Source organism: Trichosurus vulpecula, chromosome 4, assembly GCF_011100635.1.
Source record: "Trichosurus vulpecula isolate mTriVul1 chromosome 4, mTriVul1.pri, whole genome shotgun sequence".
Lineage (NCBI taxonomy): Eukaryota > Metazoa > Chordata > Mammalia > Diprotodontia > Phalangeridae > Trichosurus > Trichosurus vulpecula.
In genome coordinates this window covers 275,324,110-275,350,283 of record NC_050576.1, presented here as the reverse complement: position 1 = coordinate 275,350,283, position 26,174 = coordinate 275,324,110, and the positions used below count along the sequence as shown (strand labels likewise).

The 26,174-nt window shown below is 34.7% G+C and overlaps 1 protein-coding gene across 1 annotated transcript in view; it reads right to left on the bottom strand.

Annotated features, from left to right (window-relative positions):
• Window positions 1-511: 511 nt before the first annotated feature.
• The window catches only part of CUL3 (cullin 3), a 115,088-nt gene continuing 89,425 nt past the window's right edge, over window positions 512-26,174 (bottom strand). Inside the window, exons 9-16 of the mRNA XM_036754520.1 lie at window positions 24,320-24,490; window positions 23,805-23,912; window positions 13,999-14,123; window positions 13,056-13,152; window positions 10,639-10,773; window positions 5,000-5,186; window positions 3,504-3,649; window positions 512-2,224 (exon numbers count right to left, since the gene is read on the bottom strand). Of these exons, the coding sequence (XP_036610415.1) occupies window positions 2,093-2,224; window positions 3,504-3,649; window positions 5,000-5,186; window positions 10,639-10,773; window positions 13,056-13,152; window positions 13,999-14,123; window positions 23,805-23,912; window positions 24,320-24,490 (1,101 nt within the window). The 3' untranslated portion in view covers window positions 512-2,092. The remainder of the gene's footprint in view (window positions 2,225-3,503; window positions 3,650-4,999; window positions 5,187-10,638; window positions 10,774-13,055; window positions 13,153-13,998; window positions 14,124-23,804; window positions 23,913-24,319; window positions 24,491-26,174) is intronic.

The following is a 26,174-nucleotide window of genomic DNA, read 5'->3' as shown; positions in this document are numbered from 1 at the left end:
CTAGACACTTCTTCCATTAGAAAAGTCTCATCTTCCCTTTCCCACTCCCATTTAAAGGAAACTTTTGTGCCTTATGAATAAAGGCATACATACACAAAACAATATAACCTATATATGTATTACCTGAACTTAATTACAGTTATTTAATTAGGGAGGGAAATTACAAAAAAAAACCCCAAAACTAAAAAAGAACATTGAAAAAACCCCAATAACTCTTAAAAAAGCTTAACAAAAAAGCCTAACTAAAATTACAATTGGACATGGAAAACCTCTGACTTTCCATATTATTACTGACCCAATATCCACATTTCAAACCTTACGGTGGGATGAGGAAAGATAAACCTGAGAATGATGCTGACAAATTTTTTCATCTCTTGTACTTCAACATAAATAAATAAAAAACTTTTGAAATGGTAATAATGTAATTCTGAATAAGCTGAAAAAAAAATAAATCTAACATAAGCACATTTGCCAATCTAGAAGGAAAAATTATTACCCAAGACGCATGGGAAAAAAATATTTATGCGGAATTTTTAATCCAGATTAAAATTCAATTGCTTTAACTTGACCATAAAGTTGAACAAAAATCATCTTCTGAGACACACATATAAATGTATCAATAGTACTTATATTCAACCAAGTGTCAGTTATTCAATTCAAACTTGTTAGTAACAATCTATTTTTCCACCCAACAGGCATCTATAGTGGTTTGTCCCAATTACATTTTTGAAACATCGTCTTAGGAAAACAAAACAAAACCAAAATTAAATAAAATCAAATATAAAAATACTTTGATGTTAAAATGAAGAAAAATAAGAGTCCTTGGCAGATGTTAGGTCAAAAACATCTGTGAATGTTTGGAAGTACAGGAAAACTGAAGCACATCTTCAGCACAAAGCACATTTTTGAAAGTAACTGATTCTGTGGAACACAAGTTTTATCCACAAATCACCAGCTTTAAAAAATATTGCTTTATCACACTCCAAAACATAAAATTTGGCTGTAAGAACTGAAGATTTCATTAAAAGATTAAAGTAACCATATTTATTGCATCTTTAGATTGTGTTTTAAAACAGTAAATTAATAGTGCACAACAGGCTTCACTTTTTTCTCCCGAAGTATTTAAGGTAGAGGAACTTTATGGTTGCAAAAAAACCAAAGACATTTATAACAAGTGTAGACTGGTGTGCTTTTCAAAGGGGCTGAAATAACCATCTGCCACCTTTGTGCTCTGACATATTTGAATTAGTGGGGGTATGTGAACACTAAATCCATTTATTTTGAATTTGTCTACAATAAATGAAATAAAAACACCGCTCTGTACAATCCACTATCAGCAGTGAGTACAACAGCAAAAAAATTATTATACAATTTATACATACTAAAATATTTTCCTTTCTTACTGCTAGAAATAATGCAGAACAAAACCTAATCAATATGAGGACTTAATTTGGAAGAATTCAAATTAAAACAAGAAAAAGCCAATTAAGACAGAAACAAAGATTCATGGTTGTGAGGTTAGATTAGTAAGTGCAATTTGAGTAGTGGAACATGCTAAAATGGTATCCTGGGGGTTTTGACTATTTACCAAATCTTTAAATTAAACATGACTCCAGAAATGTTGGAAGCAGATCAATATAATTGGGAATTCTGTCATTTCTTTTTATCTGTTACCCAACTTATACAATGCGCAAAGTGCTAAGCAACACTACAAAAACACATTTACATCAACACTGAAGACCTGGGAAAATGAAATTCCAACAATTTTATTTTTTAATGAGCTGTATTTTCTAAATTTTTGTTTTATTTTTTTTCCTGTTTTCATACAGTATTGAAAACAAAACGCGGCACATTCACATTTTCCCGAGGAACTGTAAAGATGATCTCTACAGGGATAACGCTGAAAAGCCTGAAGCTCAATCAACTGATGTTGAAAACTCTCAAAGGGAGTAAAGGCTTGATCTGAATGGCCTAGAACACGTACTGCAATTTAATAGAAGAGATGGTCGTCTTAATATTTAATGATTTAAAAGAACTTCCCAGTTCATGCGAAGAGTATAGTCCAAGAATAAATCAATTTTCTGAACGCATTTTATGCTACGTAAGTGTATACTTTGCGATCCTCAGGTGTTCGTGCCAAATATTCTCTCTCAATAAGTCCTTCAATACGTTTTTTAATAACAACTGGACTTGGTAAGAATCGGGCCTTCAGCTGTTGAGTTACCTAAAGCAGGGAAAAAAAAGACCAACCCTTAATTTTCTAACAGAATTCATCACTGAAAAGCTGTACTCTAAATGTGAAAACCTTATGTGGTTTGAATAGGAAAGTCTCTGTAGCTTTAATTATAGGCCAAATCATTCTTTAAAAGTTTGTATAAGTTTTCATTTGAAAATTGAAACCATTTGTAAAACTTGATGATGTCCTGATGCTAAAAAGCTCAGAGTTTTGTTGAGGTGGAAAACTGGAGGTAATTAGAATGTCAGATGATTTTGGACTAGAATGTATGAGGTGAGTAACAAGGATGATCCTTGCTAGAGATACTTTCCTCCACAGTGGTCAAATCTATAACACTCCCTGTTCTGTCACTTTTCCAAGATGATGGCCAACAATTCAATATGAGAAGAAACAAAGCAAAAATAAGAAAAGGAAGGACTCAAAATCTATTACATATCAAAATTATGGCACTGGCCTTACAATCATAATTCAAATTCCTAGTGACTGAACTCCTATTTGACAAAAATGCTAAGTCAAATGATGATGACTAATTGTATTCTAGGTAAAGAAAATTAAGAATCACATCTGGGAGGTTGAAATGGGTTAATATGTGTAAAATAATATGCAAACCTTCTAAGTACTATATAAATGCTAAGTATTTTCATTATCATTAGATGAATATTAAACTGCATCTCAACATATGTAATGATTTCCAGGTGATGTTTTAAGTTTTGAAGCAGAGGACACAAAATAGGTCAAGCAAAAAGCTACTCTGACAGACCTCAAAGACTGTCATGACAGCAGTGCCCTTCACTCTTTTGTAGATTTTTCTTTATTAAATAGTTATTAAAACTTTTACTTGTGAAATAACTATCCCCAGAATTTGTGTATCCCAGAAAACCATTAACAACATCAAGGACATCATATCGTATTACATTTTCTAGTGTGAATTTTACCAGAAATATGTAAATGTGTTCATCTGGAGGGGGAAAAAAAGGTACATCAAAGTTTTTTAGACATTTGTTTTCTTAAGCTCTTAATGTCATATTTGCTATTTTCTTTACAAATAAATGTGAATGGCTAAGGTTTATTTCTTTGAGACACTTTCTACTTGCATCATGATATAAAGTCTATCCTTTAAAATAGAAGAGATCTTGACATCTTGGCTGCTACACGGTATTTGTAAAGTTTACTCTCATTTGTTGACAATTCGTATTTCTAAATTTTATGTAAAGATGTCATTCTTTTTACGAGTTCTCCTATTCATCTAGGCTGCTTTTAATCTTACCTCTGCTACTAGCACATTGTGCTGCATCTTCTTTCTAGATTTCATTATCCGTACTATAGCAGCCTCTATCTCGTGTTTTCTGTCGTCGTCTACTTTCTGCCTTGTTTCCTTTCTTTCTGGGTCTGATTCCCCTTGTTTGGCAGCAACTATAAGAGTAAAAACAAGTTATAGGCAATAGAATAATCTGACATACAAGACAAACACACAATGCACATCTAGTGATGTTCACTTTATGAACAGATACAAAAGTTAATTCAAGCGACATTCTTAAGAAATGTGCCATTTGAATAATATATTTGTAAACATCCACAACTTATAAAATTACTACATATAATTTAATTCTTATGTTAAATCCTACTTTAACACTATATTATTCAATCATTATAAACCAGTTTTTTGAGATCACATTTTATAGATGACATAACAAAATGGTAAGAAATCAGGTTTCATGTTCCCCCCCTTTTTTTCTTCCTCCCTCTAAGCTAGGCATTCTTTTAAAAAGGAAAAGGAAAAAATACAGCAATTTCAAGGGTCATTTCTGGACATGCTGAATACCGACATCTGTCAGGTTTATAAGATTCAATGCAGGTTTAATTTTATTTCCATAATATTATTAAATCATGTGTTGGAAAGGGACTTTCCAGGGTCACCTATTCCAACACCATGTCTCCCATCTAAATTGCCCGTATCATTTCAGCCCAATGAATCAATGTGTGTTATGTGCGCAGGGCTGTTTTTTTTAAACCTTACTTGTTTAAGTTTCAAATGTGGCAAAAGACTCTGAAAACTCAGGAAGGAAAAGAGTGTTTCCCAGACACTGTTAATTAAAACTACTATTGAATTGTTAGTCACATTAAGTGCACATACACTGAAATAATGACTTTTAACTTTCTCAGTGGGGCACTCCTAGAACTCTTTTCAAATTTCACTAGGATCTCTCAGGTCACTATGTTGTGATTTTTTTTTTAAACGTGGGAGTTTTAAAATACCCGCATGTAACTAGAAACTACTAATCTCTTGGCAGTGTGTTTGCCCTCATATACACTCTACAGTAAATGGGCTATTAAAAATAGGTATGGACAAGTTATTTTCTAAAGGAGTAAGTAGAAATAACCCTACCTGAGACATTTAGAAGTTCTTGTTACTGAATTTAAATGAAACGAAATTTTGAAAGTTATGTTTATGCAAACAAAAAAATTTAATCACCAAATTCCATACATGTGCACATATATGTATATATACAGACGTATGGTGCACAATTCTGAAAAATGGAGATTTAATAGTCTAACAAAGGATTTTGGTTTATGAAAACAAACATTTTGTTACCCAACTGAATACTCTTAAAATGCTCCTATTCTGTGCTTTTTAATGAGGATTATCTTTGCATCATTGTTTTTTTCTCAAGGTGAACAGTACTCAAAATCCATTCTTAATGTAAGATTTCAGTCCCACATGATGTTTTTGAGGAATAAACAGCTCAGCACAATTCTAGATACCTGTTTGAATCTTGACTCTGTGCAGTTTGGATGTGAACTGATCATTAACTGTAAATATATGACCATTTTCTATTTCCTTTGATTTAGGTTCTTTTGTGAGAACCCGCTGTGTTGGTTTACCACATGCAAGGGACTGTAGGGCTCTAACAAGTTCTCGTTCAGGGATATCAGTCTCTTGTTGAATTTCCTGAAAATTCAGATTAATACAATTAGATTAAAAAAAAGATCCAAACAGGTTATGTAATTAGAAAACAGCATGACCAAGAAGTCTAGGAGAATTATATTAAGTAAATAATTTATAAAAGTGTTGTGCCTACATATACACTACAACTTCAGCAGTTCAGCTAACTGGGGAGAGGACCAATGTGAATCAAAGAACATTTTAAAAATGAATTTTTAACATTTAAAAAGAAATCAATTTTATTGTTTTCAAGTGTCTTCAATAACTAGGTTAACACAGTATATATGCAAGCATGGGTACTTCAGCAAGAATGAACCGTGATTATCATCACTTATTCCTAGATATTTCCAACGTACTTGAACTATCAAAACTTTTGTAGGCAGCTTAAAAATATTTCCTCTAGATGTGCTGATACTATTCATTTGCATAGTAAATACTTAAAAAAACGGAAATGGTATAACCATTGCTTAGCTAAATCATCACAAGTTTTAAGTTAGTAAATCTAAATTAATACAATTTATGGTACATATTTAGAACATGAAAAATTTAAACATGGTTGGTAATTAACACTAAGCAAGAGAGTTAAAATCACAGAAAAAAGTTATAAACTGTATAATGCTTAAAAAAATGTTACTAGGATAAATGCAGCATCTATCTTTGCTCCCACACATTCTAATTAGCCTAACTTCACTCTACAGAAGCGATGTGAAAGGGAGAGATCTTTTTCCTCTTTTACCTCATACTCCAGTATGCTTGTCAGCACCTAAACACTACTCTGCAGTCTGGAGTAAATGTCTAACAAAATAAGGTTGGTACCTTTGGTTGTGTTTCAATGTATAAGGAAGCCTGCTCTTTCTCAAGGGTCCAGTTCATCATTATCAGACACAAACCATTCCTAAGGAAGGGCCAGGGAGCAGCTCATTAGAGTGGACTAAACTCCTGTTACCATCTCAGCAGCACTGCACAAAGTGGGCACAAAAACAGGACTGGCCAGCTGAATCACTTTCTGAAGGCCAAGAATGCTTTAATGTAACATTTTATATAAACCCTTGGCTTCTCTTATAATTGGGAAGTGATGATTCTAAGCAATGTGGACAATATCAATGACTCTATGTATTTTTCTTCTTAGCAATATCTTTCAGTTTTATTTCTTCATTTCCACTGCTGAAGCTTATAAATTTTTGCCAAATGAAAAAGGAGTGTTGAGAAATAGTAGATTTTGTTTCATTTCAGGGGATGTAAACATAAAATTTCTAATATATCATTTAGTCTAGAGGAGATAATCACTGAAGCCCTTCATTTTCGAGGGTTTGAGTTGTCTTAATCAAATTTAAACAAGTGAAAATTTCAGTTACATTTAGGCATAACAACTTTTAAACTGCTCCTGGAATACTGACATTTTATGTAAGATGGTAAAACTTTAATGTAAGAATTAATATGTTTCTGGTATTGACCATATTACAATTAACTTGGTCTATCAAAGTTCTGTACCCAATTAATAAATCCTGCATAATAAAGAACATGCTGAAAACACATTTGTAAAATAAGATAGTAACTACTAGTGGCATCCCTTAGCCACATGAATTGCTCCAACTCACTATAAACTTAAGGCAGTATGATTGAGTACAGAGAGACTTGGAAATTCAGTATAGCAGAGTGGCCAACAGGAAGCTGAAACCCAGGGTCTGAATTCTGCTTTTGCTATTTACTTGCCATGGTGTGGTGGGCAAGTCCATTCACTCCTCTAATTAGGCCTGTGCTTCCTAATGTGTAAAAATGAAGAGGGTGGAGTAGATTCTTAAGTTCCTCTGGCTTTGATAACTGGGAATTTTTGGAGGTAGGTTCTAGTCCTATCTGCCATCTAGACCTCTGTGGATCCCTTAACCTCCACTCTGGCCATCTCCAAAGCTGAGAGCCGAGATCACTGACTAAAACTCTTTCTTGGCACTCTTCTAGCTGGAAAATTGTATAAATCTTTGATTTGATATAAAATTGCCTCATAAATAAAATGATACAAATGATTAACAAATTCTTGAATGAATTTGTGACAAAATAAAAACACATAATAAGTATCTTTTTTTTTTATAATTTACAAAACCGTCAATGTTCACATGCTTCCTTAATATAACTTGTTCTTCAGAAGTAAAAGAATTTATGCCTTTATATAAGACTTTTATGTACACACATTTTCTTTCAAGAGCTGCTGGCTATTTCCTCCACATTATATATGTTGGTACAAACAACCACTTATATTTCTATAGTGCTTTCAGGTCTATGAGGTGCCTTTTTCTCCAACCCTACGAGGTAGTGAAGCCTTACTGTCTCACTTTCCATTCACTTACATCAATCCATAACATCCCCAACTACAAAATAACAGGTGCTCACAACCTGAAAAATGAAGTTGCTACACACTCTAACAGTAATGAAAAGGAAATGTTTAAATTCAAGATGACCTCCAGGGCTGCCATGTCGACTTTTGTGTTGGCAATCAAAATGGGCTCTTAGCACTCAGTTCAACCAAGTGCCTTTGAAGAGTTTGGCCTTTGTTTCCTTGATTAGATTGGGAGCCCTTGGTGACCTCCTTGCCTCAGGGGAGGGCCTAGTTTTACATGGGTTTGAGTGACACGTTTGGGACATCAGAGGCTTTTAGACCATGTGGATTTAAGTCGCCTCTTTGGGACGATTTCAGGTCACCCTGAAAAAGATGTAAAACCAGGGGTTGGCTTTCTCTTTTTTGGAGCTCTTACCCACAGCAGTGGTGGCTCATGTGACTCTGGGCCAGCACTTGTTATGAGCTCCCGGGCTGAACTTAGATGTTGGTAACTATTAATCGTATTTGGTCTGCCTGTCGATGTTTGTAATTTGTTTGTATTTGCTCTGAAGTTCAGGGTGCTGGCTTTTCCCCCTGAACTAAGTGAATGGTGTTTGTATGCTGGATTAAAGTAAGCTTGTTAACCCCTTAACTTGCTTTCCTTAGAAAAGCAGATCAAAAGAACCTGGGCTTTTGCAGCGTGCTGGTTGTTGGGTTGTTGGTCTTTCACCCCCCACAACAGCTGCTAGCCAGATTGTTGAAACAACTTTGAGGACTCAATCTTGCCTTACATAGTTAATGTTCTACTTGTCAAAAAGATTTCCTAGACACATCAGGCCGAGAAAAGAAGAAAGACCAGAATAAGTAAAATTGAGTTGACATGAGGGGTGTGTCCTACCTTCTCTTTAGAACAGAGAAATACTGCTGATTCTCTCAAGTTTCTTTTTCTTGGTCTAGAACTGTAATTTCATTGGTGCACTGTTTTATTGTTTTATCTTTGCCCATTACACTGCTTGAAAAATAGTAGGCACTTATCAAATGCTTTGAGTTTGACTAATAGAGATTTTCAGTAAGGTAATTCCACCTATCATCGCATATTGGCAACTAATAGGCTTACTGAGTTGCCTGGGGCCCGGAAAGGTTCAACAAGTGACTCAGCCAAGGTAACATAGCCAGTCTGTGAAGAAAGCAACACTTGAACCTTGGTAGCCCAGACTCTATCCACTGCTGCCTCTCAAACTTCAACTGCTTAACATAAAACTTGTTTCTTTGTAGATATATTATTCCTGAGACCTATGGCAGGTTTCAGACACACCCTGGCAACAACTATCAAGGACCTTCAGTTTCATCTTTAAGGAACTGTAGAAGGCCTCAACACTAAGGAGTGCTCTTGCTATGTGTCAACTAATGCCCTAAATTTGTTGTGTTAATTAAATTATATTCTGTAGGAAAGAACTGTTTGTATATAATAAGCCTCTTCTCATAATTTGTAGCTTTATTTTTTACTACTCTGAAAACACCCTTGTGCTTGAAGTCAACAAAACAAATGGCTGGGTTTTTTTTTTTAATCGTTCCTCAAAGTTAAGATTTTTACAAGAAAAATGTCAATCCAAAATTGCATCTACTATATTTAAGGGGAAAAACATTTGAACCATAAAGCTAACATTGACTTGCCTCCTCAAGAAAATTACCTTAACTCAAATTAAAAGTCAATTGTTTTTCTCTCTATGTTCACATCAAGATCATAAAGTTGTCTTTTAATAAGGTCTTACTGAATTCAGGAAATATTCTAATGGGAAATCTTAACTGCCCTAATAGTAAGTGGATCTACACAATCAAACTCAACTTCTAAAAAGTGACTCTTTACCTATAAAATGCCCATGATATACAAAAGGGCTGTCCAAAATACGGCCTGTGGGCCACATATGGCCCCAGTGCGATTTTATGTGGCCTACCTGTGGGTTTTAATTTTCACGAGCAAAAAAATAAAGTAATAATTTGCATGGAATCTGTATTAGATTTTTAAATTCCATCACTAATAATCTTGTTGATGTTAATTTTCTTTGGTGTTTTTAAGCAGTATTACGGACGGAACATATCGCACGGAACTTTCAATTGATCTGTGGGATGCGTTCTGTCTGTACGATACAGACTAGTCGGTATGCACCTACCTTTATACTGTTGTGTTGTTGCTTTGTGTTTACTTTCGTGCTTTGCGCCTTTGCCTGTCATGTTGATGATGAGCGTTCCTCCACTTTCTATTAGTGTACTGTATTTTTTATTCTGGGTGCAACCCTTGAATAATTATTTAATTTTAATGTGGCCCAAAGATAACCTAAGGCTGGATAGCCCTGATATATAATACGGATACTACATTCTTACCCTTCATAAAAATCCTAAGAATTAACTGTTTGACAGGCTTTAACAACTATAAATACTATTTAAAGATTGTTACTAGTGATAAGTTCTTCAAAAGGAATGAAAGATAATTTAAAATCACTTTATTAAGAAGTAGTAAATTTAAACTACTTAGATACTGTGAAGGAAAGAAAATATTTCCTCAACAGGAAGTAGGTAGTTTGTAAAGCTACGTGTGTGTGTGTGAAGAGAGTGGAGGGGGAGCGGAGGGCAGAAAGAAAGAGGAGAAAGATAAACAGACAGACTACTTATTGGCAAAGAAAGTAAAATTGAGAAGATAAGTTAGCAACTTTTCCATGTAGAATACCAATTTCCAGTTCTAAGGAATTAATGCTAGTCTGAAAAGAAATCAAATGGAAACAACAGAAAGCAATTTAAAAGGCAAAAGATTCCTACTAAGCAGCCAAAGTATATGTTTTGGCAAGGTAGGAAGGTGAATAACTGGTGTGTGATGTCTAACAGCTTGAAGCGTTCTCTAATCACAAGAAGAGGATGAGCTGTTTTAGCGCCATCAAAGACATGTCTCACTGAATCTTTATTCTTATACTGTGCTCTAGGTAAGAAACTGTGAGTTGGAAAAAAGAACTATGATAGAAGCCAACTCCACAAATCAACAATACTAGGATGATGTTTCAGACATTCTCAAGTACAGTATACAAGAACCAGAAATTGTTATTCTAACAAGTTAAAAATAATACCGGTTAAAACTGATATAATTGTAAATCATACCTCAAATGTATATTTTTCTCTATTATTAAAGAGCATTAATATTGTCATCTGGAAAGTAGAGACTTGCAATATGTGCTTCCGTGTATTAGAGCCAGTTACTTGGGCACCTCCAACACCAACTTCTGATCCATCTTCCTATTTTTTTTTAAAATAAAAATATAACAATAAAATTAATTTTAAAATTCCTGTTTGCTATTTTAAATGACTATTACTTCTGTAGTATAATCTTTATTCTTATAAGAAGAGCCACCAATTTCATAGCTACTGTCACTCTACCGGAGACATAATACAAACGATCATAACTAGCAAACAAGAAGTTTTATTATTAGGAAATAAAGTATTGGTTATATAACTGACACATAATTTCTTTAAAAATGAAATGGCATAAAGTCTTATGTAATGGAAAAGGTCTTTGGCTCAAGAACTAAAGATTAACAGTGAAAGACTTAATGATTTATATACATATTTAAGAAATATACTGATTTTTTTTCCAAAATCATTCACATAAGTAATTTTAGAAAAGACCAACATATTTATTTTTATGTTATGTGGGAGGAAAAAAAATCAATAAAAACCTAATAAATAAGAAATATTTTAAGGAATATTTAATTACAACTTAAATATTAATCAGCAACTTTTGTTAAAAAGAAGTTTATGGGTCAGATAAAAGTAAAATCTTAAAAATCCATTCAGAAATAGAAATCAAGACAACTGTAATTCACAATCTTATAGCTAACTTTTTGCAAAAATAATTAAATAAATGTTAGGGATATGGTGGAATAGGAATTTACTGTTAGAACTAAATATTGATATAAAATTTTTGGAGAGCAATGCAATATATCTCAAAGCTGATCATACCTTTCACCAAACAGATTATAATGCAAAGATTAAATCCCTGCAAAAAAAAAATTACAAGGGAAAAACAACTGTGCCAAAACGTTAGTAGACACTCCATTTGTGATGGCAAAAATTGGTAATAACCTCTACGTCCCAAACTTGGAAACTGGCTGAATATATTATAGTTATTACTGTAATGGAATGTTTCCATAAAAACATAATAGGAAGTACTCAGTGAGATATGAATAGAACTTATATGAGGTGATCCAGAGTGAAAAACCATCGCAGTTAGAATTATATGCATATTAAAAACAATAAAAGGAAAAATATTAATATTGTTAAACGTTTGTTAAATATGTAAGGTTTAATGTAAGCTTTTATTCCTTATTTTGTGTGTGTTTACTTGACTTATTTTTGGTTATTAAATAATAAAAAAAGTCTTCTTTTAAAGTCTATTAGTAACTCAATTCCATCTTGCAAACACTGAAGGGGGTCAATTTATCAATAGAGTCTGTAATCCCAGGTTATTTCACGCCAGAATGGTAAGCATGCTTCAGTTTATCTTAGGAAGTATTACTTATTTCAACAAATATTCAAAATTCATGTAATTGATGGATTTTGAAAAATCACTGCTTTAAGGATAAATGAATGTAGTTTTATTCAATGCTATATACTATTCTGGTAATTCTAAACTTCTTTTACAGAGACAGGGACTGGATCCATGATTTTATTGGTATAGGGAACTCTTGGGTGAGGAAACTCTCCCATGCAAGTAGGTACTTTCTTCATCACCTTAGGGTTGCTGAAGGCACTAAGGTTAAGTGGCTTGCTCACCAACACTGCTCTTCCTGGCTCAGAGACTGGCTCTTTGTTCATTATACCACATGCCTCTCTTACATTACAGACCAGTTTAAAAAAAAAATCAAGACAGAATTTTTTTACCTAATGTGAACTGCTATTTTAAGACCCAATCCTTTTATTTCTTTAGCTTTTTATTTTTTTTTAAACTTCCTTTGAGGCGCCTACTTAAAGAAAGCAACAAACTTAGAAAAGCAAACAGTAAAATATACTTGATCTCATAATTCTCAATTAAAATTAACAGATTCACTAACTTTTCATAATTTTAAAATACTAGTGAATTACATAATTTGAGAATTAATTTACAGTTTCTTAACTTACTTGTTTACCTGCAAAGTTATCTAGCTCATAAGCACTCAGGTTATTGGAACCTAAGAATTCTAAAGTCATCTTTGGTGAATTTGACAGTTTAAAAATTAATTTTCTAATACCCACAAAAAATTGAGCTTTCCATGAGAATTATTAGTCTTAGTAATTGTTAGCACTTAGATCTTAGGGCAGACGAATAGCAAATGATGTGTTTTTAAAATGAAAAAGTTAACTGAAGGAAAAGAACAATAAAAATCCAGGCTTCCACCTACCAGCCCCTTAAGGATTTGCATGATTTACATCTGTTGCCTTTATAACTAAATGAAAGCTAACCACATAATTTACCTCATGGATTGTATTTTTAAAGTTTTTGATTACCTGATATAGGCATATATGAATGCTCCAACAATTACCTTTTTGACTGGTCCATAAAAGGTGGCATTGAGATCTGCAGAACCCATATGGTGCTGGAGCGTCAGTTGCCGACCACTGTGTTTGGCTAAATAAAACCTACAGCACAACAAAAAAGTAATTTAATTCATATAATTTATCTATTTTAAAATATAGAAAGGATAATGACCCCAGGCAAGCCTATGTAGCCATGGAGAGAAAGAAAGGGACATAAAAGATAAGGTAAATAGTAAGGTTCTTTAGAGCCTGGGAAGAACCATGGCGTTCATTAAATTTAATCCCTTTATTTTTTTTAACTGAGGAAACCGATGGCCAAACAGATTATTAACTGTCTTGCTACAAATTACACACTAGGTGCATATGGAAGAATGGAATGTAAGGACATTTCCACAGAGGCACTGTCCCTGCTCTGTTGCAGAGATGCTATCACTCAGGTCATATTCCACTATAACAATTGAAAACTATCTTAAAACAGCTATTGTGTTGTAATTTAGGAGCAGATAAAATAGTACTGAATTCATGGCTATGCCTCCATGTATACCCACAGAAGACTTTTAAAAAAGCATCAAACAAAAAGGTATCAATAAATTATTACACTCAAAAAGAAACCAGCATAAAACGAATGTGCAGACTTTCTGAACACCACCATTTTAAGTTCCATCAAGAACATTGGAATTGGTAAACTCTTCAAGATCTTTCATTTATGCCAACTAAAAAAGCCCCATCCCCATTACTGATTTGCTACTCTAAACTACTTTATATTACTACTGGTTCTGCAGTCTTACTCACTGACTTCTACCATTTTAGATCAAATTTAATGATCCTTACTACACATTGAAAAAAAAAAACAATGCATTTAATCTGTATGCTTTCCTAAGTCTTAAACTTATTTCAATGAGAAGCAGTATTGGTACTGAAAATACAAAGCCTAGTTTTAGTATTTACCTTCTAAATATTTCAAAAGCATGTCTTGGTGCTGGTGGGATGTTGCACTTTGGTGTGGCTGACTGAGTGGGCCAGTATCCTGTTGTAAGGACTCGAACTGTGAGGTCAACACCACCTAATGATACCTATGCACAATGGGAGAAAAACACCTCAGATTTTAGTTAGAATTAATTATATCCTCTAATTAGTCAGTTACTGATTTGTGAGGCCAGCCTTAAAATGGTAGCAAGTACATGGCCTAGTTGGTTTCTCACCTCCAAGATTACTTATTTAACATCCAATCTTCATACACAAGTACAATTTTCTCTGCGAAAAATAGACCATATAGCAGGAACATAATATCTATTGTTGAAATCTGTGACCTTCCCCCATCTGTCTCCTAGACTTGACCTTTTCAAAAATCTATCAGTATTGACTATATTTAAAGAGATAATGTTGGTAAGAGCAGAAGTAGAGTCTAATACTTAACAAAGAGTGGAGGAATCTTATAAAAGAGATTATTTATAGAGAACTAAGCTTCACTTTAAAACTGAGGGTCAATAGTGGTAAGGAAAAATTAAAACAAGTAGCCTGTTGTGGTACTGCAAACAAAATCCTGTGACCTATAAACATAATTATATTGTAAGGCCATGAAACTTTCCTTAGACTTAAAACAAAATTATCAAGGTATCAAAATGATCTCTTTCTTCAAAGATGTTTCTAGTGTTATTTCTTCTCTGCTGAAATTTTAGAAACAGCATGGCACCCTCTATGAAGTACAAATATAACAAAAATTCTTTTAATCTTAACTCAGAGTTTTAATCTACTTGGTCAAGTTTTCCACATCTTCATACCTTGTATAAGCCTCATAATAAAGTTTGAAAGAAAAGTATTTTTAGCTATATTACTCAAGCTCATGTAAGTGTCATCATCTGACTATTCAAATAGCTATTTTCACAGCATTGTGTTCAGGACGCAATGACATGATAATTCCTGAAAGGAGTTTGCGTTCTTCTGGAGGAATACAATGTGCAAGCAGGTAACTTATAAGAACAAGTCAGTGTGAACAATTAGGTGGTTTGGAGGATGTTTCATGGAGGAGGTGACAACTCCACTGACACTTGAAGGAATACAATGATTCAAGGACATGGAGATAAGCAGAAAGTGTGATCTAGGCCAGAAGAATGGGTTACACATATTCCTAGGTGGGAGATGGGAGTGTCAAATTTGCTTAGAACAAAGTTCATGAAGGGGCGTATTATGGAATAAGCCTGCAAAGGTTAAGTGAGAGCCAGATTATACAGGGCCTAAAATGCCAGGCTACTGGGAAGCTAGCGAAGGTTTTGATGAAGAGAATGATATGGTCAGACTTATATCTAGAAAGATTATTTTGACAACCGTGTGTAGGATGAATTAGAGATGGGAGAGCCTGGAAGCAGGGAGACTAGATAGGCTAATACTATAGTCAGCAGGTGACCACAGGTGACCATGTGACTAGAGAGAATGTAATGGATTCATGAGAGATTGTGGAGGTTTTAATTGACAAGTCTTTGCAGCTTTCTGGATGTATGAGATGTGGGATGGCAAGATATTAATAGTTTCTGGGATATCAACCTGGGTTGCTGAGAGGATTGTGGTATCCTGAAAGGAATATAAGTATGGAAGAACAGGGGGAAAATAATAAGTTCTGCTGTGGAATCACTGAGTTTGAGATGCCTATTAGACTACTATGAGACATCTGGCAGTAGCTGATAATGAGGGACTGAAATTTAGGAAACAGAGGGATGGGAATTGTTGGAAGCTTGGGAATTGCAGAATTTCACAGTTGGAAGAGACTCCAACCTACAAATAAAAAGAATTCTACGTCATAACTGAAAAGTAATTGGCAACTATGGTTGAAGACTTACTTAAAAAAATTATTTTATTTTTAATTTATGGAATAAAACAAATTTTGCCATAACATGGTATAATAAAAAAAGATTGCATAAGAAATTGCAAATCAATTATGTACAACTTGCTATTCAAGTATAATAAAGTTATAATGTAAAGTTCTTTTCTTCTCCCCTATCCCCACCCATTTCATGGCTACCATTAGACACAAATATGTATCTATATACAAAATCATACTGTACATACTTCTGTTTATCAACTCTTTCTCTGGATGCAGATAGTGTCTTCCTTCATATATCCTTTTTAGTTAACTTGGGTATTTATAATAGTCAAAATGACTTATTTGCTCAAAGTTGTTCTTAAGATAATATTGCTATTACTATATACAACGTTCTTTTGTTTCTGGTCATTTCGTTCTTCATTATTTCATGCAAGTTTATCAGTGTTTTTCTAAGATTATGGAGCTCTTCATTTCTTAGAGCACAGCAGTATTCCATCACAATCATATACCACAACTTGTTCAGCCATTCCCCAATTAATGGACATCCTCACAATTTCTAGTTCTTTGCCAATGCAAAGAGAGCTGCCATAAATATTTTAGAACATATAGTTTCTTTTCTTTTTCCCCTAACCATCTTTGGAAATAGATCCTGTGGAGGTAATACTGGGTCAAAGGGTTTAGGTGGTTTTATAACTCTTTGGGCATAATTCCAGACTGTTCTCCAAAGTGGCTGCATCAGTTAATAATTCCACCAACCATGAATTAGTGTCCCAGTTTTTCCATATCCATTCCAACATCTGTCACTTTCCCCTTCAATTATTTTAGCCAATCTGATAGGTATAAAATGATTATCTCAAGGTTATTTCAATTGGCATTTCTCTAATCAATAATGATTTAGAGCACTTTTTCATAGGACTACAAATTGTTTGGATTTCTTCATTAGAAAACTGCCTGTTCATCATATCCTTTGACCATTTATCAACTGGGGAATGACTCAAATTCTTTATATATCTGATATAGGAGATCTTTAAGAAACTGTCTACAAAATTCCACCCCCCGCCCCAATTCTCTGCTTTCCTTCTGATCTTGGCTACATTTGTTTTATTTGTACAAAATCTTTTTTATTTATTGTAATTTAAATGATCCATTTTATACCTCATTCTATTGATTGTTCACCTATCCACAAGTCTGTTAAGTAGTGTGTTCCATGTCCTCCAAATCTTCTTGTGATACTTCCTATCTTTATATCAATGTCATGTATCCATTTTGACCTTACCTTGGTAAATGGTATAGGATACAGTTTCTGCTATACTAATTTCCAGTTTTCCTAACACTTTTCACTAAATAATGAATTCTTATTCTCAAATCTTAAGTCTTTCCTTTGATTATTTCAGTGTCTCTGATTGAGTCTTACTAGGTGCTAAGTCCCAGGCCCAAACCCCTATCTATTAGGGGTTAAGCCTATGTGGGTGTGAATTGGTAACTAAGGTGGGGCTCCAGGTGGAGCCAATGAAGGGAGGTGCTAACACCCGGGCCAATCATAGAAGCCTAAGTTCTGGTCACTCAGATGATGTTGATGACATCTGAAACTGTATAAAAAGGGAGAACAGAGCTATTGCTTAAGGCTCTCACTCCTGGAGGTGAGGGACTCTGAGCAGCCCCTGTAAGGACCTTCCAGCTGAACTCAGATGTCAATTGTTTTCTTGGTAACTATGAATTGTATTTGGTCTGTTTGTAATTTGTATTTGCTTTGAAGCTCAGGGTGCTGGCTTTTCCCCCTGAACTGAGTGAATGATATTTGTATACTGGGTTAAAATAAGCTTGTTAACCCCTTAATGTTGCTTTCCTTAGTAAAGCAGATCAAAAGAACCTGGGCTTGCAGCCTTCTGTGTGCTGGCTGTTGTTGGTTTTACACCGCCACAGCAGCTGCTAGTAAGATTGTTACAACAGTTTCATTTATCTACCTTTCTATTTTCTTACTGCCTCATAATATAGTTTAAGATTTGTTACTACTAACTCTCCTTCCTTCTGATTTTATTTGTATAAAGGGTTTTTTATAATTTTCTTTATATAATTTTTGGGTTTCCTTTGACAGGTGTACTCTCATGTATTTTATGCTCTCTAGAGTTATTTTAAAGGAAAAAAAAGACTTTCAATAAAGTAGACCCTAACAGTTCTCCCAAGATGGCATATTCGTTTTTAAAAAATTTTCATTTTGTTAAATATTTACTAACTAAATTAAAAATTTTTTAATGTTCATTAAAAAAAAAAGTTGAGTTCCAAAATCTTTCCCTCCCTCACCTTCCCCACACCTTGAGAAGGCAAGTGATATGATATCAATTATACATGGGAGGTCATGCAAAACATATTTCCATATTAACCATGTTGTAAAAGAAAACATACATACATATAAAACAAAAAATATAAGAAAAGTGAAAAAAAAAAGTATGCTTTAACCTCTAGAGTTCAGTTCTCTCTCTGGAGGTCATTTTTCATCATGGGTCCTTTGGAAATGTCTTACATCAAAGTCTTGATCAGAGTATCTACATCTTTCACAGTGGGTCATCATTATAATACTGCCATTACTGTGTACAATGTTTTCCAGGCTCTGCTTACTCTAAGACTTCCCAGCTTTTTCCAAAACCATCCTGCTGTTATTACTTACAACACAACAGAATTCTATCCCACAACGTGTTCAATCATTCCCCATGAGGAGGCCCATTCCTTCTTGTTTGTTCTTAGATTAAACCTAGTCTTTCTCTATCTTCTAACCACTGCTCTTTGTTGTCTTTTGGCACCAAGCAGAACTCTCTTATTGGACAAAATTTAAAGTACTTGAGGAATCTACTCCCGAGTTTTCTATTCTCCAAGTTTAATATAGCTTGTTGTCCGTTCCTTCAAGTGATCCTCATATAATATGACCTGAACACCTTTCAGAATACTGGTTGCCATTCACTTGGAATGTCATTCCTAACATGTTGTACTCAAAAACAAATATTCAACATATGGTCTTCTCAGGTCAAATACAACAGGATTATATTACTTTCCTATTCATGGATGCTAACACCTCTTGTGATTAAGCCCAAGATCCCATTAGCTTTCTTAGCTCTCCTACCACTTTAGTTCATTGAAAACCCTTCATCTTTTCTAGATGAATTTTTCCATCTTACCTTTGAATTTAGTTTTTTGAACAGAAGAGTAAGGTGTTAGATTTACTGTTATTAAACTTTGTCTTATTTAACCTACCCCAAAGTTCTAGCCTGGAAAATTTTGGAATGGAAAGGCAGTCATACTACCAAGTCCAAATGGGTGTGTGTGTGTGTGTGTGTGTGCGTGACACACACATGGTTGCATCTGAAATTAAGAGAATGGAAAGCAGGTATCTTTCATAACTACGGATAGCAGAGAATTTTTAAAGTAGGAAGATAAATGAACATTAAAGGTACAAAATGGTCAATTTCAATTAGGTGAGGTTGAAAAACTTTTTCAAAAGCAAAATTAAATCAGTCTGAATTAGAGGAGAATGTTACCTGAGGAAGATCTTTGAAGCAAATTTCTCTGATGGAAGTCTGATATCCAAGATATATGGTGAATTGAGATGACCATATAAGAACAAGAGCCATTTTCCAATAGAGAAATGATCAAAGAATATGAATAGGTATTTCCCAAAGGAAGAAACACAAGCTATCCAAAAGCACATGAAAAAATGCTCCAAATCACAAATTTGAAAAATGCAATTTAATGTAATGTAGAATGTGATAAAGAGAAACAAGCAATCTTAAGTGCTACAAAAAAACCTGAGGTAAGAAAGATGACTTTTAACTAAGGAAGAATTCTTAGCACCAACATCCATTGAGTCTTCCACTTTCCTTTTTCCATCTCAAGAGTTATCAGTCCTCACTGGAAGCTAATTTATCTTGTGGTCTTGACTCCATTTCAATACCTCTTCCAGAACTTTATTCAAGACACTCAGATACTTTATGCAAAGTTACACTGATTCATTTATCTTAGCCTAAAAACATGTTCAGTATTCTTCAATATGAAGAAGCTTGCCTTTGAGGCATCTTTGTTCTATCCAGTTCATGTTCCACCTCTCTACTCCATTTCACAACCAAGTTTCTTTAAAAAAAATGGACACCTACCCATTATTTCTAAACTCTTATAATTTGGGTTCTAAATCTACTACACAAGGTCATCAATGGCTTCCTATTTACTAAACCCAAATCCCCCTTTTTTTTGTATATGTGTATGTGTACATGTACACACACACACACACACACACACAGAAAGAGAGAGCACACACAGTAATACTGAACAACCTTGCAATTTTGAAAAGAAGGGAACCACAGGGAAGACTACGTATGTGAACCAAGGTATATAGATTAATAAATCAGATGTTTATAACCTGTCCCTTCCCACACTCAAGACAGTTGGCATACGCATGCGTGTACAAACATGCACACACAGACATGAATGAAATAATGAATAGGATGGTTTAAGAAAAACATGGGAAGACCTATATGAATCAATGAGACATTAGAGAAAATTTTATTTTCTGTTATATTAAGGATTTTTCTCTTTATTTCCTCATTCATGGACAAGCCCCTGTAGGTCAATCATCCATTCCCGAAGGACAAAGCTGATAAGAGATTTTCCAAATCCTCTGGGAATATGCTCCTCAACCGGGGTGGGGGGTTGGGGGGCGGGTGGGCCCCCCCCCCAGGCAGCTTGCCCACCCAACTAGGAGACTTTACTTCTATTTAAACAGAATCTAATCTAATCTAGGTGAATTTCTGCCCCAAAGCAATGAACTTGGGCCCCTGTACCCCTTCATAGGAGTTTAGGGTGATCCAGTTCATGAAGGAGAAAATCAACCTGAGTAGTGAGTAGATATGGATTCCTTTGTCCAGACTGCTGGAAGTGGCTGAGTCTCATGATCAAGCCACATTCTCAGCAGGAGAAGTTAAGGACTTTTACTCTGCTCCCTCCTTTAAACATCTACCAATCAGGGCTGATTCTCCTGTTGGGGCATTCCCTTTCAAAAAAAAAAATATTTAAGGCATTCAGTATATCCGTTAGGTGTCTTTGGTTACCAAGAGAAATCACAGAATGATCAATTTATTGATTATTAGCTGGCCTAATTAATAAACTGATTAGTAATTATCCCAAAACTCTGTGTCTCAGGTTTTTCACTTGTCTCCAAATGAAGTGAGTAGATGAACATTATACACAGTAAGTGGAAATTGCAATGCTAATCAACAGTGAATGACAGCTATTCTAATCAATACAATGATCCAAGACAATTCTGAAGGACTTATGATAAAAAATGCTACCCACCTCCAGAGAGAGAAAACTGATGGAGTCTGAATTGAAGAATAATTGAATTATTGAAGAATAATTTTTTTATTTTATTTTTCTTGACATATTAGCAATACGCTTTACAGAATTTCACATGTGTAACTCACACCACCTTTCAAGCTCTCTCAGTGGGTGGGAGAGGAGTAGAAGGAGACAGAATTAGGGACTCAAGAATTTTTTTTAAAATGAATGCAATAAATAAATACTAAATAGGGGGTGGGTGAGGTAGGTGGCACATAGAAAACTGGTATGCCTCAAAATACTTATGATGTGCATTAATACAAATTCCAAAAATAGAGAAAGTGTTTACAGTATAACCACATTGTCTAATCTTATTTATGTCAATACCAAATCTCTTCTGTTCCTTTTCTCTCCTCTCCACCATAAATAGTATTACTATAATTACAGCAGAAAGGGCTAGAGAAATTTTACTATCAGCTTAAACATCAAGAAATTGCAAAATAAGAAAACATTTGTTTCATAGTCAATAAATAACTATTGAGCAAATCCAAGAATGAATGAACACACGGAAAAAACCCTAGTATCTGAGAATGCCTGTAATTTGATAATGAAACTCTAATGTGAAGCAACCTGTTCTGATCAGACCTCACCTCACTAAAAAGGGAGATGGAGAGAATTACTACATCAATCTCCTTCTTTGTTTACTTATGCTTCCTATAGTCCAGTCCTTGAGGCCAAAGGTGGCCCTCTAGATCCTCAAGTGCGGCCCTTTCACTGAATCCAAACTTCACAGAACAAATCTCCTTAATAAGAGGATTTGTTCTGCAAAACTTGTTCTCAGTCAAAAGGCCATAGACCTAGATAGCCACATGTGGCCTCGAGGCCAAAGGTTCCCCCCACCCCTGGAACAGTGAAATACTACACTAGGGTACTACCCCAGACTGGCTCCTTCGGGGGGGGGGGGGAATTTTTTTTTTTTTTGGTGCCTTGGTCCAATATAGTATGTGTTCCAAAGTCAAAGAGTCAACATGCTACTGTGTAATTCCAGCAGAGGTGACCAGTTCTGAGATGGACCCTGGATGAAGGGGAATGGGATCCTTATGTCACATCTTGGCATAGATCGTTTATGGTGTATTTTGTATTCAGGTAACAAATTCATTTTCAGTTTACTATGGAATATGGCATCAAAGGGTGGTACATGCCTAATTACTATGAGAATAATTTTCTAGTTTTCCTAATAATTTTTGCCAAAGAGGCAGTTCTTTCCCAAGTTTGTCAAACACCAAATTCTGGGTTTTTAAAAAATATTTCTTTGCCAATTCTTGTTCACTGATTTATTTTTCAACTTTTGAACCAGTACCAACATGTTTTCATGACTATAGATTTGTCATAGAATTCAAGGTCTACAAGTGCTCCCTGCATTCCTCTTTCTCTTGAAAAGTCTACAGGTTCTTTTGTTCATAAAAATCCAACAAGTTATTAGTATTCTTTGTTTTAGCATCAAAAAATTATTAATAACTAAGCTGTGTTACTTGGAGCTGTCATGTGCCTTAAATCCAAATGGATTATATCATACCATATTTATAAACCAAAGTTTTATAGCCAGTGTGTATAATCTCAGTGATATTCACTCATGAGTAAAAACACCATAGAATGTCAGAATAGAAAGATGAATGTTGGGTATGATGTGACTTAATCAGAGGAGCATACTACTATTTTTCACTAAGTGGTACTGGTCAATCTGGATAAAAAAGGATCACCTACTATCAATGGCCTTAAAAATCTGCACAATATTGTAGATGAGAGTTAAGGGAGCTGCATGATTTTTCAAAGTTTTAGCCACAAACTTGAAAGGTTTTCTATAGACGGCACTTAGCACATAGTAAGTACTTAAATGATTTTCCATTACATAAAAAATTATCAACAATAAAATGCTCTAACATTATCCGTAGCAATACTATTTCTACTATGAGAGTTTGTAACATAGTCTAGATTCCCCTGGATGATGTCCAACATTACACAGTACTTTAATTTTTTTTCAAAATAATTAAAATCAGTGTTCTCAATTTATTCTGAACATCTCCATTTAAGTATAAATAAATTACTTTTGCCTTTATTCAGATTTTACAGACAAAAGGTGATTTGTGTGAGATGATATAGTTTAGAGGGATGCTTAGGACTAAGTGATAAAAAGCTAGATCTTTCTTTTTTCTAGTGGGATTTTTTTCAAGAACACGCCTATTTTGGTATTAGCCACAATTTTATGCCATTTTGATCAGAATAAATTTTTTTAAATGACAAAGAAACTGAGCTACAAACAAAAGCTGCTTTACCTTGAAGGAATAACAAAAGGTTTTGAAAAGTTTTGTGAACTATGAAAATTCCTTGAAAAGACACTCAATATTTAATACTCAATACACAGGAAACAAATAAGTGTTTACAGCTGTTAATGAAGTACAATAAAGTTAACTCACTTTCAAAGGGGAAGACTTTGGTCATGTCACTTACCAAGCAAAATGTTTATTATGAAAAAGTTTGTGTAAAAATAGACAAATACACACATATGCAGACAGACAGATCGACATGTATACATAAGAAACAAAAGTAAGAGTCTTACCCCTGTGGCCTGTAGATGTTGCCTGAATTCATCCATAGTTGTATTTGAGATGCTCATATCCCTGAACATTCCTTCCAGTTTTGATGTGAACTGACATCCACATTCAGTCTGGAAATAAAGGACACGTACAAAAACTGAATCTTTATTCATTAAAACAACTCAATCTCTTAACAGCAAATTAAATATGAAATGCCTTTCAACAGTAAGGCTAATCTCTATTAGTTTGTGAAATATGAATTACATCTACTAAACTCGGTGATCTGGCGGGAGGAGAGAATGGAATGAAGAGTATTCAAGCAGCACTAAATGACACTGGGATTGTTAGGATTTTAAATTCTAGGGAAGAGCATCTTAGAGAACAATCTACATTAATTGCAAGAAGAAAAAAATAAATTTACAAATGAAAAGCTCACTTAACAATGTTTTCAACCACACACACATCACCATATGCACAATCACATTAACCGTGTTAAACATCTGTATTAAATGTTGATGGGTGTTATGTTCTATCTTACCTTTAATTTAGATATCATATTTTTTTCTGAGTCATCAGAAACACTTTTATTTGTAAGAAGTCTTCGGGCCAAATGTTGTTTATAGTAACGTTCAAATACATCTTTCTCTTGCATAAACCTAAACAGGACCATTGCCTTATCCAATATTGTTTCTACTTCTTGTTCTGTAAGCTGTAAAATTAATTGAAAGATTCAGAAATTTGATTTCTATGAAAAGAACAAAACTACCACATAAATTTAAGTGTATAACAAACAAATGGATAGGGACCCCAATACCTAGAAGGGAACCTCTTGTTCCATGTATACCAGACAACTATAGTAACACTTAGTCTGTTTCCTTCTTTGCACTTCACATGTACTTTACCACTAACACTCATTTTCTCATTTCTCCCTCCTCCCTCAACAATAAGTCCATATCCAGTCTACCTGAATCACAAAATTTTTTTTTTCTAAATGCTACTGAAGATGTTTCTCCAATAGGAGCTTTATTCTTCTGACTTCATCTATTTCCAGAGTATGGAAAAACCAAATGAATTAACTTCATGTTCTAAAGACCTGTTGCAATCTTTCATTCCTCATGATAAAAAGAGGTACAAACATAAAAATCACACAATTCTCTTGATCTATCACAACCATGCGAGAACTAATACCCATATATTAAATTTGTATTCTGATAAATACTCCTAGTTCCTCTTTTTCTAGCTTAGGTAAAAATATTTGGGGGCCCTAAAAGGACAAAGCAACAGAGAGGAAGCCTGGAAGAGTGGACAGAAAGCTGGCCTCATCCCCAGAAAATCTGTGGTTTAAGCCCACCTTTGAATTATACTGGCTATGGGCATCCCTAGCACATAATTTAATCTCCCAGTACTCTTGTAAATTCTCATAAGATTATGTTGCAGACAAAGTGCTGACTAATGTTGGTTTCTTCATCCAGGAGATTCTGATAATAAGGAGATCACAAGTCTAGCTCCTAAGAAAAATATTTCATCCCTCTTCAAACTTCCCCAGGCTCCTCCTCCTTTCACCCTCTCAGCTAAGAACCTGGCCTCATATTTTGCTGAAAAAAGAGGCCAGTTGCTAAAAGCTCCTTATCCCCTTCTTGTATCATTCAGATGTCTTAGGCCACTATCCCCTCCTTCACATCTGTGAAGAAGTGGCCTATTTCCTTGCCAAGGTAAAGTTCTCTACAACATGTATAAGAGATTCCATTCCACCCCATCTTCTCCAGCAGATTGCCCTCACTATCACTTATCTTTAATTGTTTTCCTGTCTCTTGGCTGCTTCCCTCCTGCCTACAAACAAGCCAATGTCTCCCCCATCCTTAAAAAACTCAAACTTGAGCAATACCAATCCTATTGGCTGTTGTCCTAGAGCTCTTCTCCTTTTTCCTTTTAGTAAACTCCCTGAGGAGGTATACAACTGATGCCTTCATTTCCTTTCTTCTCTCTTCTTACTCTCTGTGGTCTGGCTTGCAACCTCATCATTTAATTGAAACTGCTCTCTCCAAAGTTACCAATGATCTCACAATTCTTTAATCTAATGGCTTTTTCTTAGTCTTCACACTTCTGGACCTCTCTACAGCTTAGGACACCGTTGATCACACTTCTCCTCGATATTCTCTTTCCTCTAGGCCAGGTGTAGTCTAGAGGCCATACGTTCCCCACCCCTGCTCTAGGCTCTCATGACATAGCTCCTTCCTGTTTCTCTTTGCCTCTATGACCACTTCTTTTCTTCTGTGATGGATCTTCATCCATGTCACACCCACTAACAGTGGATGTCCTCCAAGACTCTGTTCTGGGTCCACTTTTCTCTTCCCTCTGTAGCATTTCACTTTGTGATCCCATCAATTCCCATG